This window comes from Aythya fuligula, chromosome 23 (genome assembly GCF_009819795.1).
Source record: "Aythya fuligula isolate bAytFul2 chromosome 23, bAytFul2.pri, whole genome shotgun sequence".
Taxonomy (NCBI): Eukaryota; Metazoa; Chordata; class Aves; order Anseriformes; family Anatidae; genus Aythya; species Aythya fuligula.
In genome coordinates, this window is record NC_045581.1 from 6,162,490 (window position 1) to 6,180,006 (window position 17,517).

The 17,517-nt window shown below is 67.1% G+C and overlaps 1 protein-coding gene across 1 annotated transcript; it reads left to right on the forward strand.

The window, feature by feature from the left end:
* The first annotated feature begins 6,348 nt into the window (after positions 1-6,348).
* Positions 6,349-16,372, forward strand: KCNQ4 (potassium voltage-gated channel subfamily Q member 4). Its single transcript, XM_032202483.1, has 15 exons — positions 6,349-6,386; positions 9,262-9,352; positions 9,957-10,083; positions 10,608-10,783; positions 10,871-10,996; positions 11,111-11,221; positions 11,338-11,433; positions 11,565-11,653; positions 13,474-13,518; positions 13,799-13,846; positions 14,797-15,005; positions 15,080-15,182; positions 15,337-15,468; positions 15,643-15,778; positions 15,894-16,372. Exons 1-15 carry the CDS (start codon positions 6,349-6,351, stop codon positions 16,110-16,112), a joined length of 1,746 nt encoding a protein of 581 aa, XP_032058374.1. The 3' UTR covers positions 16,113-16,372.
* The last annotated feature ends 1,145 nt before the right edge of the window (positions 16,373-17,517 follow it).

The window sequence follows — 17,517 nt, forward strand, 5'->3', positions numbered from 1 at the left end:
GCTCCCCTTGGGATGCTGCATACCCTACAATTTGGGATGCTCCCCCTGGATGCTTCATACCCCATGGTTTGGGATGCTCGCTCTTGGGATTCTCCATCCCTGGTGCTTTCGGGTGCTCTGCTCCATACCCTACAATTTGGGATGCTCCCCCCGGGCTGCTCCATCCCCTGTGATTTAGGATGTTCCCCCCGGGATGCTCCGTACCCTGATATTTGGGATGCTCCCCCCGGGATGCTCCATGCCCCATGGTTTGGGATGCTCACTCTTGGGGTGCTCCGTCCCTGGTGTTTTGGGGTGCTCGGCACCCACTGCTTTGGGATGCTCCCCTTGGGATGCTCCATCCCCTACAATTTGGGATGCTCCCCCCGGGCTGCTCCATCCCTGGCGGTTCGGGACGCTCCCTCCGAGCTGCCCCACACCCCCCCCCCATAGCGGACCCTCCCCACCGGTCTCGGGGGGGGGGCAGAATGGGACCGGGTCCCCCAGCAGCACCGGAGCGCGGGGGGGGGGGGACCCCACTGAGAGCCAGCGGCGCCCCCTCCCCTTTTCCCCCCGGGGGCTGCCACCTCTGCGGGCTCCCCCAAATCCCCCCCCCCCGGCTTGGGGTGGGCGGGGGCCAGGTGCTGCGGGGCGGGGCAGCACCGGAGAGGGGGGGGAGGTCCCGTTACCGGGAGGGGGGGGGCGGCTAAAGGCAGGTGACCGGGGAGAGAGAACCAGGAGGAGACAGAACCGGGGCGGGGGGTGGGGGGCGCGGATTAAACGGAGCCTGCCCGGGGCTCCGGGGCTCTAGGGGGGGTGGGGGGGGGACACGGGGGGGGCCATGAGGGAGGCGTGAACGGGGCCGGGCGCCATGGCCGGGGCGGCGGGGAGCGGCGGGGAGCGGCTGCGGGCGGTGCGCACCGACAGCGGGGGGGGCCCCGGCGGGACCCCCGCTCCCCGCCGCCGGGGGCTGCTGGCGGCTCCGAGCCTCGGGGCTGCCCCCCCCGCTGCTTCTGCTGCCTCCCCCGCTGCTGTTGCTGCTCTTTCTGCTGCTGCTGCCGGTGCCCCCCGCCCCGCCGGACCCCCCCGGTGCCGGCGGAGGCTGCAGAATTGCCTGTACAACGTGCTGGAGCGGCCCCGCGGGGGGGCTTTCGTGTACCACGCCTTTATGTGAGTGCCGCGGGACGGGACCCTTTCGGTTTTTGGGGGGGTTTTGGGGGGTTTTTGGGGGTTTTTGGGGGGTTGGGGGGGTGGGCTGCGACCTCCCGGGGGTGGCGGGGTGGTGCTGAGAAGAGGGACGCCCTCGGGGTGGGGGGGGGCCGGAGCTTCCCCGTGCGCCCCGGTGGGGTTCGCCGGGTGCGCAGCGAGTTGGGGAGCTCCGGGAGCGGGCAGGGGGCGAGCACCCAGCCGGGGGGGGGCTGAGAAAGGGTGCTGAGGGGGTGCTGAGCCCCCGACGGCTCCCCAGTGCCGCTCTGTGCCGTGCTGGGGGCACCCCCTCGGTCTGTCCCCATCCCCTGCGAGTCCGTGGAGACCCTCGGGGGTGGGGGGCCCGTGGAGAGGGCACAGGGCACCTCTGGGTGCCACCGGGGACCCATCCCGTGGGGTAGCCGTGGGGCAGGCACCCAAAAGTCCCCTCCTGGCACCCCCTGAGCTGTGCCAAGGTGGGATGGGGGAGGTGTTTTTTTTTTTGGGGGGGGGTTCTCCCTGGTAAAAGCCTGGCAGTGGTGCCCCGTGAGATGTCCCCCCGTGGTCCCCAGTGCTGCTGGTCCCCAGCATGTCCCGGGGATGCTCCAGGAGCTGGGCCCTTCCTCAGCCCGGCCATCAGCAGAGGCACGGGCTCAAGGGGATTTCTGCCCCCTTGGGGTGTCCTCAGAGGGCTGGGACCCCCCTGGGGGTGCACCCAGGGGCTGGGGAGCTCCGTGCAGGGCTGCGCTGCCCGCCCCCACCTGGGACCCTGTTGGGATGCTGCTACTCCCTGCCCGGCCGTAGCCATGCAGAAAGTGATGTTTTTCCCAAAAAATCTCTCATGCACTCGGTGTGCACCCTTCAGCCCTGCTGGGCACGGCCCCCCCGCGGAGTGGGAGCCCCAAATTTTGCCTCCCCGGCCCCGTTGCGCAGCGGTGCCCGCTCGTTAGCGGGGAGCACGGGGCCGCAGCTCGTTAAGAGGCAGGAAAGTGGGTCTTGCGTAAGTTAGCACTTTGCGATGGCAGGAGGAATTTGTCACTTGATCGCAGGGCACCTGAGCTCCCCGGGGAGCCACGAGAGGAGCCCGGGGCCCCATTTGTAAGGGCTGCCGACACCTCCGCAGTGTGGTCTGGAAATAATCCCTACGCTGCAAGTGCTGCCTGTGAAAGCTTTTCCAGCAGGGAGTTTGGGGTGGCAGCCAAAACCTCCTGCTTGGGGAGGGGGGACAAAGCTTTTTTTTTTGTGTTCTTGCTGGGTTTCTGCACTGGGATCCTCCGGTTGGCCCAGGCATCCTCCTCCTCCCGCAGCGCCTTCTCCCTGCGGGTGTTTTTCCCCCAAAAACAGCAGCACCGAACCGAGCGGGTCCCCGTGAAGAGCCACGGAGCTGCGGGTGCCACCGGGAGGTGGCTTTGTCCCCAAATTGGGGACAGTGCCACGGCTCGGGGCAGCTCCAAGGTGCTCGTCTGCTGGGGCTGGACCTGGCTGGGATAGGAATCACTGGGATGGGGATGGGAATCGTGCCCGTCCCCAGCCCCACCTGCCCTCGAGGGCTGGGCTGTGTGGCTGTGCCTGTGCCCCCGTCCCTGCCGGGCTGCCCAGGACCCCAAAAAACCCATGGGAAGGCGCCGCGGTGGGCGCACAGAGGGCTGCCCGCTCCGAAAAGACTTCCCGGGGAGTTTGGCTCACTTCTGGCTTCCAAATTTTCTCCCCCACGGCAGAAGGGAGCTGTGAAGCTGTCGCAGCGCTGGGTACCGGTGTTTGCAGGAGCGATCTGTGTGCCTCGACGCCTGAGGATAGGTTTGGGGACGAGGAGGACGGCGTTACCCCCTCTTGCTCGGGGGACACCGAGGGACGGGAGATGCCCCAAGGTCGCCCAAGGTCGGGGCAGCGCCGGGCCCAGGACCCGTCCACGGCTGCGCGCTGCCTCCCCAGCAGCCTGGCTCCCAGACAGGGCTGAAAACTGCTAAAATGGAAACTGCTAAAATGGAAATACCCGCTGAGAAGCGGAGAGCTTCCCTCCTCCGAGCAGTTTAAGGTCTGGGAGCACGTAGCCGGGCTGAGCTGATACCGCTTATTGGCAAAGTCCAGTCTCCTCCTGCGGGGAAATTGATCCCAAATCCTCCCCGAGCGGCTGCTGGGGGCTGGGTGATGCTGGTCCCCCCCTCGCGGGATGGGTTTGTTGCTGCCACATCTTCGCAGCCCCCTCGTCCTGCCCCAAAAATAGAGCTGAGGGGGGCGGTGGTGGCCCCGTTCCCTCTGTCCCCTTGATTCGGGGCCGTGCTGACCACACCGAGCCTGGGCTCAGCTGGTGCCAGCTCCTGCCTGGGGCTTACAGGGAAAATCTGGGAGCGTGGCTGGAGCCTTAACCAACAGGATTTAGGGCCAGAGGCAAATCAAAGCTTCCTCTTTCTCTGTCCTCCCTGCGTGTGCCAGCAAAGCCCCGGGGGGAGCGGTGCCCTGCCACGGGTGCCCTGCCCCGGTGGAGAGGGGGCTCTGGCAGCGTGGAGCTGCACCAGGAGCTCAGCTCAGCACGTTTCCAGCCCTTAGAGGAGCTCTTTAATACGGGTTTTAGTGAGGTTTGACCTGGAGCAAAATGGGGAAGGCCGAGCCAGCAGCACCGGCAGCATCCCCGGACCCCTGCCCAAAGCGCAGCCCCCGGGGTGGGGTAATCCACGCGCCTCCCCGTGCCGGCTGCTCTGGGGGCACTGGTGGGACGGTGCCAAACTGGTGTGCCCCTATTTACCCCCTGGGGAAGGGTCTCCCTGTGCCTGGGGATGGGGACGGGGCCAGGACGTGGAGGGAAAGGGTAGACCAAAGCTGGAAGTGGGCGCGTGGTGCCCCTTGGTTTGGCTGCGGGGCCGTGGGCATCCCTGCTGGCACGGGGGGTGGAGGACAGCACCCGAGCACTGCTTAATGCTTCGGCACGTGGCAGGGTCCTGCCGAACCCACCTGGGGCCGTTTAATGGGCTGGAGCCCCGGAGGGTTTGCAGGGGAATTGCTTCACCTCCTGCTGGGCGCTGGCTGTCCTCCGCCTGCCCTGCAAAACCCTCTGGTGTTGAGCTCCTCCGGGCTGTAACTCGCTGTCACTATTGCTCTGGAGGGACCTGGCTCGTCCCCAGCCGCTGGCATCCCGCACGGTGGCTCGTTTTGGGAGGAGGAGGAGGAGGAAAACCCAACTGCTGCACGTGGGTGGCCAAAATGAAACAGGACAGCGAGGCCGGGACCCTCGGCTGCTGGAGCTGCGCCCTCGGAGCCGGGACTCCTTCCTGGTGGTCCCAAAGGACCCCCTCAGGGCCGCCCCCTGTCCTCTTGTCCCAGCTTGAAATGGGAGCTGTGGTGCAGGGGAAAACGCCAGGGGAAGGAGAAGGCGACGCAGCAGTTTGCTGAACCTGACGCAGCGTCGCTGGGGCATAAAATGAAGTGGCTGTGGTGCAACGTGAAAATGCACATCGATTTCCTTCTTTCCTCTTTCTTCTTCGTTTCCCCTCCAGCTGCTCCTGCCGGACCCTGGGCACAAGGTGCAGGGTTTTGGGGCCTGGGTCTGGCTGGCCCCAGTGGTGAGGACAGGGGGGGACAGCTGCGTGGATGGGGAGCCCCCACCCCGAGGGGATGCTCTTGGAGAGGTTTGGGTTGTCTGTGCCCTGGGGCGAGGGGATGGAATGGGGCTGAGCGCCCCGACCTGCCCCCTCTGCCCCCCATGTGCGATGCCCTCGGGGGGTCTCCTGTCCCCCTCCTGTTGTGCTGGGGTGCGCGGCCCCTCGGGAACGGGTCTGGGAACTCGCTCCCTTTCCTCCCCCCTCCCCTCAGCCCGTGGCTTGCCAGATGATTCAAGAGCGAAACTATCTCAGCTGCTCCGTGTGAGCGTCTTGGCACCGTCCGCAGGAACCTTGTGACCGTTCCCCCGCCAGGACACGGGGCCGGGGGGCGACGAGGGGCACAGACCCCAGGGTGGGCGATGTGTGATGCTGCTCTCAGTCTCCAGCTCGCTCTGCCCGGAGCCCGAGGGCCTCGGGGACTTCTTGGCACCCACCCGAGGGCGCAGGGTGCGCGGCGTGGCCCCGCGCGGGGCTCGGCAGGGGGAGGACGATGCTTGCCCGGCCGTGCAGGGCAGCAGTGCCAGGGTTTTGTCACTCGTGCAGCGAGTCCGTGCCTGGCTGCCTTCACCAAAGCACCTGGCAGGGAAGCACGGAGCGGGGGACCTCATCCAGATCCCTTCTGGGCGGTGACACTGGGTCCCTGCGCGGCCACGGGATGCGCCGTGCAGCCCCCAGCCGGGTTCCTTGTCCCGGGTCCCACCTCCCCCTCGTGCACCCCCCGAGCTGGAGGCACGGCAGTGATTAGGGCAGCTCCTTCCCCTTCCCAAGGGATTGGTGTTTTTTTTTTTTGGGTGCTGGGCAGGAGCAGCCGCCGAGCTCCTGCATGGCCACGGGCGATGCCCGGCGCTGCGGGACGAGGGGGTGGCCGCCCCTGCCATGGTTACGGCCACAAACAGGCCGGCTCCAGCGCTGATATTTATATCCCCGGGGCAGACAGGCCTCCTGCACCGCCTCTCCTACAAGGCTGCTGCGTGAGGGATGGAGGATTTATAAGACACGCTGTTTATACAGCTGCAGGCAGTGCTCGGGGTGCTGAGCCTGGCGGGTTTGGGGGTGCGGGGGGCAAAGCACCATCCCCGTCCCCATCCCTGACCCCATCCTCGTCCCCATCCCAGCCAGGTTTGGGTGGTTTTGTCCCCCCAGTGGACTTGGTGCGCAGGTTGGGGACACCCGGCGCTGCCACCCAGCACCGCGGGGACCCGGCAGTGCCACGGTGGTGCCAGGGCTGGCGGTGCCACTGGTTTCTCTCCCTCTCGGGGCCGTGCCGGGCGCGTCCCCAGGCCGAGCTGTTTGCTCTGTGGCACGTGGTGTTTTCCTTCCACCCCGTTACCACCACGCTCTGCCCTGCTGCTGCCCGCAGCAGGGCCGGGCACGGGGGTGCCCAAACCTCACCCCCATTTCCCAGCCTCGCCAAACCCCTTTGGTGCAGCCCCCGGGGCTGGAGGCTATCTGCCTGGGGGGTGTTCAGCCCAGCTTTCGGGGTGCTGGGGGTGCCCCTGGCTGACCCCATCCCATTTCCCTGAGCTCAGCACCTTCCCCACCTCACCTGCTCCTTCCCCTCTCCTGCCGCTGGAGCGGCCGGGAGCATATGGCGAAGGCAGCCCTAATGAAGATTAATGCCAGGAGGTTCGTTTTCTCCAACCAGCCCCTCCCCTGCTGGGTTTTAATTAATATTTTTGGGGCACGGCGGGAGGAGCGCTCCTGCGGACGAGCTCCGTGCCTGCAGGGTGTGGGGAGGCACAGGAGGTGCCCCCACAGCCCCTGGCTGCAGCATTTGGGACATGGGGGGGGGGCTTTGGGGAGCCCCTTTCCTGCCCCCCCGGCACCTGATCCTCCCCTAAGCTGCTTAGGCAGTGCCAGCAGCCAGGCCAGGGGCTCTTTCCCCAGCTTTGCGAGTTAATTCCCAGCAGGTGATGTGTTCCCACAAAGTTGCCTTCCCTGCGGGGCCGTGGGGGCCTCCCACGATCGTGTCCTTCACAAAACCCCGCTGTGGGGCCGGGGGCCGGGCAGGAGCATCCCCCTGGGGGGGTGGCACTGGGGGCAGCAGCTCTCGGGGTGGCTTTCCATCACTCCTGCAGCACAGTGACCCCAACCAGCTCGGTGCCCGTGCGGTGCTCGGGTTAGGAGGGTGCCCAGCGGGGCCAGCGTGTGCCAGGGATCAGAGACCCCCCCTGTCTGGCCCCAGCTTGGGCGAGAGGCACAAATCTTCGCAGGCTGGGAGATTTCTGCATTCTCTTCTGCTTTGTGCTCCGCTGCCCGTGTCATTGCCTGCCAAATCCCGCTTGTGTAACGTTTGCTGCTGATGGTGCACAAAGGCGCTGCCCTGGGCGGCTCGGCCAAGGTTTGGGTTTGCTTCTCCAGACGAGCGTCGGCGTGGCGGGGAGCCCGGCGAGCTGCTGCTGCCCCCAGCTGCTAAGGGCAGAGCTCCTGCACGGGGAAAAGGCTGTGCCCATCATGCAGGGGGCAGGGGATGGCTGCAGCCCCCGGCCCCAAAGCCGGGGAGCACCTTGGAGCATCGCTTTGGGCTGCGATGCCCCCAGCCCCTTTGTCTGGGTGTGTGTTGTTCCAGCTCTGCCCCGCTCCCAGCCCTTCTCCCGTTTCCTTGCGTTTCTCTGCCCTCAGCCTCGTCTCCGATTTCCCCTCGTGGCAGCAGTTTTGGGGAAGGGACCGGCCTGGTTCCTTCAGGCTGTTTTCTCACCCAGGTCTGGCTCTCGCTCCTTTTGCACCATCCCAGCCAGCCCGGGTTCACGCGGTGCTGCCGGGGACCTCTCAGCTCCCTCCTGAGCGCTCGGTGCCTGAGCCACCTCCCCTTGGCCTGGGTGCTCCCGAGGAGGGCACCGAGCATCGTCCCGGCGGACACCTCTCCCCGTGGTGCCTTCCTGCAGGCGTGCAGGTCTGGTTTCAGCCCCTCAGCCACCCCGGGCAGCCAATTCAGCTCCAAATCTCCGTGTCAGCAGCAAGAGGAGACGAGAAAGTGCTCCGAGACGGCGTTGGGCAGCACGGTGCCGAGCCGAGCCCTGCGCTCTCCGCAGCGCCTCTTGCAGGTCCCGGGGGCTTTGCTTGCACCGGGTGCTGGGGGGGTCAGGGGGGGTGCTGGGACCACCCTGCTTGCACCAGCAGCCCCGGTGCTGCCCGTGGTGGGGCTGTGCTCCCAGCTCTGTCCCCGCTGTGCCCAGTTCGGGGGGGGGAGCCAGTGCTGGTGCCCCCGTGCCGTTACGCAAGGCGGCTCGAGCGGAGCCCTCTGCGCGCCCATCACGTGGGGCCGGTGGCACAAACCCTCCGCTTTCCATTTTTAGAATCGCTGGATCAGGGGAAAGAAAAAAAAAATAATAATAATGTATTTTTGGAGAGTTTCGTCTGCCTCAGCTCCAGAATCTATTTTTCTTCTCCCCTCCTTTTTATTTTAAGTGGGCCAAAGCCCCTTTGGTCTCGCCCCAGCTCTCGGGACGGGCAGCCTCGGAGCAGCTCCCTGCTGACTCTGCCCTTGGGTCCCGGCTGTTCCCAAGTGGCTCCGTGTCCCCGCTGAGGTGCCAGGTCCCCATGGAGGCAGCGACAGCGGGGACAGTGGCTCTGGTCCCCTTTCTGCCTGGGGGGGGCCCTCCAGCTCCTGCCCTGCTTTTTTTTTTTAAGCGGTTGTTTTGGGTAAGAGGCCGCAGGGCTGCGGCAGAGCCTGGCACCGAGCCCCACGGCTGCTGGAGCCGGGCCTTCCTCCTCCTCCTCCTCCTCCTCCTCCTCCCCCGTGTGCTGCGGGGTGGCCTGGGGACATGACCCCATCACGGGGGGGTCCTGTGGGGCCCCTGGCCCCCTCCGCCTGCCCGGCAGCGAGGTGTTAAAGCCCCCCCCTTGCCTGTCCCGTTGGGGACATCGCTCCTGGTGCCAGCAGTGGCAGCGGGGGGGCTGCGAGCGGGGGCCGGGCAGTGTCCGAGGTGCCCCCTGCAGCCCCCACTCCTGTGTGAGAGGGTGAGGATGCTGGGGAGGGTCTCGGTCCCCTGCCCCATCCCCTGTCTCTGCACACTGTCACCGTGCTCCGCTGGGTATTTTTGGGCATTAAACACCCCAAAATGGCTCAGGTTGAAGGGACCTCCGAGATCTTCTGCTCCAGCCCCCCCACCATGGGCACGACCCCTGCCCCCAGCCCCATCCAGCCCGGCCTCGGGCACCCCCAGAGCCGGGCACCCCCATTCCCTGGGGGCCTCCTGAGCCTGGGGGGGGGCCGAATTTCTTCCTCCTGCCCACCTCGAGCCCCCCCCGCCCCCCCCGGCCGGGCTCCGTGCGGGACCCTCGGGCAGCGGCTCCCGGGGGCTCCTCGGGGCGCGCTCCGGGCGCATCCCCGCACCCTGCGCGCTCCCGAGCCGCTCCCTGCCTCCCCCTAGGGGCAAAGCCCGGCCTCGGAGAGGCTCAGCCTCAACCCCCGGGGAAGGTCCGGACCCCCCCAGCCCACCCCCCGAACACTCTCCCACCCCCCCCAACACCCTCCCACCCCCGTGCGCTCTCGTTGCAGCTTCCTCCTCGTCTTCAGCTGCCTGGTGCTCTCCGTCTTCTCCACCATCCAGGAGCACCAGAAGCTGGCCAACGAGTGCCTCTTCATCCTGGTAAGAGAGGGGGGGGGGGGGCACACCCGTGCTAAAACCACCGCAGCCCCCTCCTGGAGACCCCCTCCCAGCCCTCGGCCCCGTGGCTTCCACCGCTGCCCGATGCCGGTGGCGATGCCAATGCCACCCGGCACATTGGGGACTCTGTGGGGTGGCCTCGCTGCTTGCGGGGTCCTGGAGGATTGGGGTGGCCCCTTGGCAGGGTGGGGAGGCAGGGCAGGAGGGGCTAAAAATTAAAAAAAAAAAAAAAAAAGGCAACTTTCCCCCAAAGTGTGTCAGAAACGGCTGACGCCGGGGTTCTTGCGAGCAGCGGGGACTAAATCGGGCAGGTCCTGGTGACGTTCCCCCGAGTAAGCAGAACGGGGGCTCGAGGACAATGCTGATGGAGGAGGAAAAGGACCCGGCTCAGTTTGAGCTTGGCACAGGTAGGGCTGGGCTGCTCGGGGAGCCTCGACGGCCGTGGGCCCTGCACCCGGAGCTCGGAGCTGTGTCACTTGGGGGGTCCCGGGGAGGGTCCCGGTTTCCTTTTGCACCCCCAAAGCTTCCCCGTGCCGTCCTGCTGCCCCTGCCCTTCTGGTTTCACCCTGCTCGTCCCCCCCTGCAGGAGTTTGTCATGATCGTGGTGTTCGGCATGGAGTACATCGTCCGCGTCTGGGCGGCCGGCTGCTGCTGCCGCTACCGGGGCTGGCGGGGGAGGCTCCGCTTTGCCCGGAAACCCTTCTGCGTGATAGGTACGGGGTGAGGGGGTTTGGGGGCTTTGAGCATCACCCAGGCCATAAAAACCTCAACACCCAACCCTCTCCCTTGTGATAGGTACGGGGTGCAGGGATTTGGGGGCTCTGAGCATCACCCATGCCATAAAAACCCACGCACCCCACCCCTCGCCCTCGTGATAGGTACGGGGTGTGGAGATTTGGGGACTTTCTGCATCATCCATGCCATAAAATCCCCCACAGCTGACCCTCGCCTTCATGATAGGTGCAGGGTATGGGGATTTGGGGGCTCTGAGCATCACCCAGGCCATAAAAAACCCAACACCCAGCCCTCTCCCTTGTGATAGGTACGGGGTGCAGGGATTTGGAGGCTTTCAGCATCACCCATGCCAATAAAAAAACCCACAACTGACCCTCGCCTCCATGATAGGAACAGGGTGCAGGGATTTGGGGGACAGGGTATGGGGATTTGGGGGGCTCTGAGCATCACCCAGGCCATACAAACCCCCCGCGCCCCACCCCTCGCCCTCTCCGCCCTCCAGATTTCATCGTCTTCATCGCCTCGGTGGCCGTCATCGCCGCCGGCACGCAGGGCAACATCTTCGCCACCTCGGCGCTGCGCAGCATGCGCTTCCTGCAGATCCTGCGCATGGTGCGCATGGACCGCCGCGGCGGCACCTGGAAGCTGCTGGGCTCCGTGGTCTACGCCCACAGCAAGGTGAGGACGAGGAGAAGGGGGGTCCCGGTGTCCCCCCCCCCCCCCCAAACCTCACTCAGACCCCGCTCACCCCCGCTGCCCCACCAGGAGCTGATCACCGCCTGGTACATCGGCTTCTTGGTGCTCATCTTCGCCTCCTTCCTCGTCTACCTGGCGGAGAAGGACGCCAACGCGCAGTTCGCCACCTACGCCGACTCCCTCTGGTGGGGCACGGTAAGCGAGGACCCCCCCCCTCTAGCCCCGGGAGGGGACCAGGAGGGTGGGACGGGGCTGTAGGGTGTGTGGGGGAGCTCCCTGCAGGGCTCCCCGTTGTCTGTCCCCGCGCAGGTGACGCTCACCACCATCGGCTACGGGGACAAGACGCCGCAGACGTGGCTGGGGAGGATGCTGGCGGCCGGCTTCGCCCTGCTCGGCATCTCCTTCTTCGCTCTGCCCGCCGTGAGTAGGACAGGAGAGAAGGGGCACACTCCCCCACCCCTCCACGTGGCAAAAATTGAGGGGAAAAGGGGCAAAATCCACGCTCTGCAGACCCCATCCCCTCCTGTATCCTCCAGGGTATCCTGGGCTCCGGCTTCGCCCTCAAGGTGCAGGAGCAGCACCGGCAGAAGCACTTTGAGAAGAGGCGCACGCCTGCAGCCAACCTCATCCAGGTAGCTCCAGCCAACACCCGTGGGTGCCCCAGGGGGGTCTGTGCCACCACAGATCCCCGTGGGGGGGACAGGAGGGGCAGCAAGGGGGGGCTCGGGCCGGCCCTGATGCCCGCGGGCTCCCTCCTGCCCAGGCTGCGTGGCGGCTCTACTCGACGGACGCCAGCCGGGCGTACCTGGCGGCCACCTGGTGCTACTACGACAGCCTCCTGCCCTCCTTCAGGTAGGCAGGGTGGGGGCGAGAGGCGGCGGGGGGGCTCGCAGAGGGTCCCCGCAGGGACCAGGGGCCACGTGGGGACGCCGAGAGCTCGGTGGGGACCGCGGGGACGAGCGGCTCCTTGCTCAGCACCAGGACGCTGGAGACGCAGCTCAGGGGCTGCCCAAAACCCAAATGCATCCTCATCCCACCCCCCCAACCCCACAGCACCCATCCCACCGCCACCTCTCACCCCATCCATCGCCTTCCTCCGGGAGAGGGGACGGTGCTGCCGGTCACGGGGACCCCACGGCTGCGGCGGTGGGGCTGCAGCAAGCCAGGAGCCAGAGGGACCCGGGGGGGCTCAGCGGGGAGCCCCCTGCCCCGTCCTGCGGCGCTTTCACCTCCCAAACTCGCTGCTGCCACGTGTGAGCCAGGACCCCAAAACGTCTCCGGATGCCCTGCGTGCTCCCAGCCCTCCCCTCCCGTCCACCTTTGGTTTTGCGTTTGCTGCTGCTCACTTCATGTGTTATTTTTTGCCACGACAAATTTCTGATTCTGTTCTGCTCTTTATTTCCCCCAAAAGCAGGGTTCCTAACAGCCGTGCCCCCGAGGAGCTCCGGTGCCCCCGGTGCATCGCTGCTGTGCCGGGAGCCGCTTCTCCTCCAGCAGAGCGAGGACGGGGCCGGGCTCGATCCCCGCGGGGTCTGAGCCTCCCCCGGCTGCTCCAGCAGCTCCCGAGCCCCCGGGGCACTTGGGGGCAGCTCCCCGCAGCAGGGACACTCGTCCTGCCTGTCCCCTGCCTGTCCCATCCCAGTGGTGCCATCACCTCTCAGCCCCGCAGGCTGCGTGGGAGCCCTTCCCCTTTCCCCTTTTTCCCCCTTTCCTTCTCCTTTTTCCCCCTTTCCTTCCCCTTTTTCCCCCTTCCCTTTCCCCTTTTTCCCCCTTTCCTTCCCCTTTTTCCCCCTTTCCTTCCCCTTTTTCCCCTTTTCCCCCTTTGTTTTGCAGAGCCCCCTCTCCCTCCTTGTTTCGCTCCCCCCCGCATTTTGCTTCGCCGCGTTTTTTTTTTTTGTTTTTTTTTTTTTTTGTTTTTTAAATTTCTCCCTCTTTCCGTTTGACCCCGCCCTCAGAGAGCTGCTCCTTATGTTTGAGCACTTGCACCGAGCCCGCAACGGAGGATTTAGGAACGCAGAGGTGAGAAAATGGCCCGACGGAGCCCCACCGCCGCCTTATCACCCCTTCACCTCTGCCCAGAAAAGCGCCGTCCCCGCGCCTTGCTCGGGGGAAAGGTAGGGAGCAGCCCCCCCCCCCAGCTCCACGTCTCTGCCCTCTCCTCCGTGTCCCCACGTGCTGCCACCCCCGGCACCTCGGCAGAGCAGCCCCCGGCCCCTCTGTCCCGGCAGAGCCACGCTGGGGCCCCCCACCCCGTGCCAATTTTGGCCCCTTTGGACGGACGCTTTGGCAACGCCGTGGAGCCCCCCGCGGTGCTGGGACGGTGCCCGGGGGTCCTGAGCTCCGAAGAGCCACCGAGCCCGGCCCCAGGGCATCGGTGCTGGCAGCAGGGTTAGGTAGGGAGAGGGGGCTCTGCTCCGCCACGGCCCCGTGCCTCAGTTTCCCCCCTGCGTGGCCGAGGGGGTCCCGAGGTGAGTACGGGCTCGGAGGGGGGGGCTCCTCCTGCGGCAGCACCGGTGTCTGCACCCATCTTCCCGGCCCCATCTCCGCGAGCATCGCCTCTCATAACATCTCCCCTTGTCTCTCTCCTCCCCCTCCCTCCTCACCATCCCCTCGCCCCCTCCCCAAATCCCCAAACCCTCTCTGCACCCCCCCCCCCACCACTCACCCCATAGCTGGCAGGAGGAGGACGCGCGGCCCCACAAGTGCTTGAGCCTCAGGTAAACGCGCGCCCCCGAGCCGCCCGCCCCGGCCAGCGGGCACCGGGGGGGGGGACACCCCACGAGGACCAGGGCTCAGGATCGTTCCCGTGGCCCCCCCACCCCAGCTTTTTTTTACGGAGCTGCGGGGCAGACGCTGGTGTTTATGCAGGACCTACACAAACCGCGGCGCTCAGCTCCTCGCAGCAGGAGCGGGGTGTGCGGGGTCGGGGGGGCTCTGAGCCACGCTGGCCACCCCCCCCTAACGCTATTTTTCCTCCCGTGCCTGCCCCGACCCCAGGCAGCTGGGTAGTGGTAAGCCGAGGACGTGGGCCACGTGGAGACGGAGGTACCGGGGCCAGGAGCCGCCGGGTGCATGGGATCCATGCGGGGCTGCCTGCGGGGTTGGGTTGGGGGGGGGGGGGGGCAGAAATAGGGGCAGAGAGGGCAGAGCGGGGTCGTCCTGAGGGGCTGCATGGCTTGGGTTGGGTTTGGGGCTGGCTCCCCCCACCCTGGGTCCCGTACCCGCGGTGGCCGTGCCGCGGTTTCTCCGCCTGTGGCACGGCTGAGCCGTGCTGGGTTCTCTTGTCTGATGGCCCTGAGGAAGGCAGGAGCCCGGTGCCCCTGGGTGGGGAAGTCGAGGGGGGTGCCCGGGTCTCCCGGAGCCCCCCCGTGCAGCGGGCGGGGGTCTCCCCACACCCCGCTTTGCTGGGGACCCCTCTGCAGCTCCGGCTTGGCTGGAGCTGGGCCCCTTTCTGCTCGGCCTCCTCGCATGTGCCAAAGCGTGCTTGCGGTCCCTCGTCGCGCCAGGCGGTGTGTTTGTGTAGGTCCTACATAAATCATGGCTGTCGTGTCCCCCCCCCAAGCCAGCAGAGCTCGCGTTGGGGCTGCAGGGGGGCGGCTGCGCTCAGCACACGGGAGCAGAGCTGGAGCTGGGCGCTGGAGGAAGAGGAGGAGGAGGAGGATGAGGAGGAGGAGGAAGAGGAGGAGGAGGATGGGGGGGCCTGGCCGGGTTCCCCAGACCCCCCCCATGCCAGCCGAGCTGGGGCAGGAGCGGGGCTGCTCCGTGGGGGCTGCTCTGCTGTGTGTCCCCCCCCCGTGCCTGTCTGTCCCCTGTCCGTCTGTCTCCTCCTTTCTCTGCTCTCAGAAATCAAAAGGGGCTCAGACTCCTGCACGGTGACGCCTGCGCCCCAGCTCGTGCCCGATTTGTGTTCGGGGGGGCTCTGCAGCCCCGTCCTCCCCCCCCCTGCTGTGTCCCCCCCCATCCCCACCTTGACGCTGCCGTCCTCTGCCCCGCAGCACCAAGATGGGCATCAGGGACCGCATCCGCCTGGGCCCCCCCGGCGGCCGGGGCCGGCAGCACCTGGGGCCCCCCCTGCAGCGCTCCCCCAGCCCCGAGGACCCCCCCGAGGCCTCGAGCCCCAGCAAGGTGCACAAGAGCTGGAGCTTCAACGACCGCACGCGCTTCCGAGCCTCCCTCCGGCTCAAGCCGCGACCCCCGGCCGAGGGTGAGCCCCTGGAGAGGGTCTGGGGGGGGTCCCCATTATGGGGGGGGGGTCCCTGAGCTCTGTTGTGCCCGCAGCCGACTGCCCGCCGGAGGACAGCGGCGAGGAGAAGAGCCCCCCCTGCGAGCTGGCCTTCGAGGACATCCTGCCGGCGGTGAAGACCCTCATCAGGGCTGTGCGGTGAGCGCGCGTCCCCTATATTGCCCCTTCTGTCCCCAAAACGGCGTTTGGGATGAGCAGACGTCTCCGGATGAGCTCCCATTGGGGGCTGGGGGGTTCTGCCCCCCCACCCCACCCCAACCCGGTGCCAGCAGCCACCCCGCTGTCCCCGCAGGATCCTGAAATTCCTGGTGGCCAAGAGGAAGTTCAAGGAGACCCTGCGGCCCTACGACGTGAAGGATGTCATCGAGCAGTACTCGGCCGGCCACCTGGACATGCTGGGCAGGATCAAGAGCCTGCAGACACGGTGAGCTGGGACCCCTGGGGTGGGCAGGGGGGGGGCTCCGGGTTCCTACAGGACCCCCCCCCCACCCCGTTTGTCCCCACGAGCCCCGTGGCCACCCGTCGTGACGCGCAGGACGCGTCCCCGTGAGCCGTGCCCGTCCCTCACCTCACGGTCCCGCGTGTCCCCTGGGGACAGCGTGGACCAGATCGTGGGCAGGGGGGGCCCCGCTGGGGACAAGAAGACGCGGGAGAAGGGGGAGAAAGCGGCGCCCGAGCCGGAGCCGGTGGATGAGTTGAGCATGATGGGGCGCGTGGCCAAGGTGGAGAGGCAGGTGAGGAGGGGACGGCCACCGGCGGGCACCTCCCTGTCCCCTAGGGTCCCCTGGGGGTCCCTTGGGGGTCTCCTGGGGGTCTCCTGGGGGTCTGCTGAGCGCCGCCCGCCCGCAGGTGCAGTCGATCGAGCACAAGCTGGACGTGCTGCTCGGCCTCTACTCGCAGTGCCTGAGCAAAGGCTGCAGCAACTCCTTCAGCCTGGGGGCCGTGCGGGTGCCCCCCGGCGAGCCCGACAGCACCTCCGACTACCACAGCCCCGTGGAGCACGAGGACATCTCGGCCTCCGCACAGACCCTCAGCAGCTCCCGCTCGGCCAGCGCCAACATGGACTGAGGGCGGCGGGGACGGACCCCGACAGCCCACGGGGGGGGGCGCGGGGTAGGGTACGGGGGGCGCAGGAGCCCCCCCGGCATCGCCCAGCGCCGTGGTGCTCGGGTTTTGCGCTGCGCAAGGGCGCACGGTGGGAGAGGGATGGGGTGCAGGCAGGATCTGACCGTGCTGGGGGGGGTGGAGGAGCCCCCCAGGGGGGTGTGGAAGCCCCCCAGAGCCAGGGCAAGTGTCCAGCCCCCCCCCCCCCCTCCCCCAAAAAAAAAAAGCAGGGTCCTGCCCCGGTGCCACCCGCTCGCCCCCAGGGCCACCAAAAGCTATGCAAGGCTCCAGCCCCTCGCTGCGGTGCTGAGCAGGGGGGGCAGGGGGCTGACCCTGACCCCCCCCCCCCCCGTGCATGCTCCCAGGGCAACACGTAGGTAGGAGATAATGATATTGATATTGATATTTATATTCTATATGCAATAATGTCTGAATATGCAACGCCCCCCCCCGGGGACAGCAACCCCGGGGGGGGCCATGGTAGGCAATAAGCAACCCCCCCCCGATAGCGCACAGGGCTGGATCCTGCTCCCCAAGGGGGGTCCTGAGGACTCAGGGCTGGGTGGCAAACCTATTTTTGGAGGGGGGGTGTCCATGTGCCCCCCCCCTTGCACGCTGCTTGGTTTCCAGCCCCGCAGGGCTGGGGGTGACCGTGGTAGTGCCAAAATTTGCAGAGCCGGGGCTGGTGCCCCCGGTGCTCCCCGTGGTGTGTGTGTGGGGGGGGTTTTTTGGGACTTCTCTCTCAGCGTCGGGCTGTGGGATTTCCACCCCCTCCCCAGCCCCCCCCCGGGATGCTTCTGCTCCCAGTAAAAAGTGGGGGGGGGGACGCTGGGGTTGCCCCGAGCTTGCTCGTTAGCCTCATTAGTGCATGTGGCCAGCGAGGGCCGAGCTTGCAGCCCCCCCGTGCTGCTGCTGCTGCACCCCCCCTGTCCCTTTCCACCCACCCATGGGTGCCTGGTGGGCAGGGGGGGGCTGTGGGTGCCCCCGGGGCGAGGGTGCATGCGACAGCTTCGCCCCCCAGCCCCGCTCAGCGGCCCCCCCCCCCCTCCTCAGGGGCTGGCTGGTCCCCGCAGCCCTCCCCAGCCGGCGGTAGTTACCTCACTTTATTAACTTATTAACTTATTTCTTTCATTAAAATTTGAAGCAGACGCCGCCTGCCCGCCTGGTTTCTGCTGTCCCAAGAGGTGGCACTCCAGCCCCGTGACCGAGCAGCACCGGGTGGCCGCTGGTGTCCCCCCCCCTCCCCGTGCTGGGCTCACTTCCAGGCCCCCCCCTCCGGCCCCGAGCTGCCTGATGGCACTGCAGAGGGACCCACGCTGCCGTTGTTGGAAGGGTGACCCCAAAAGGGGTGTCCCCAAATTTCTGTGTC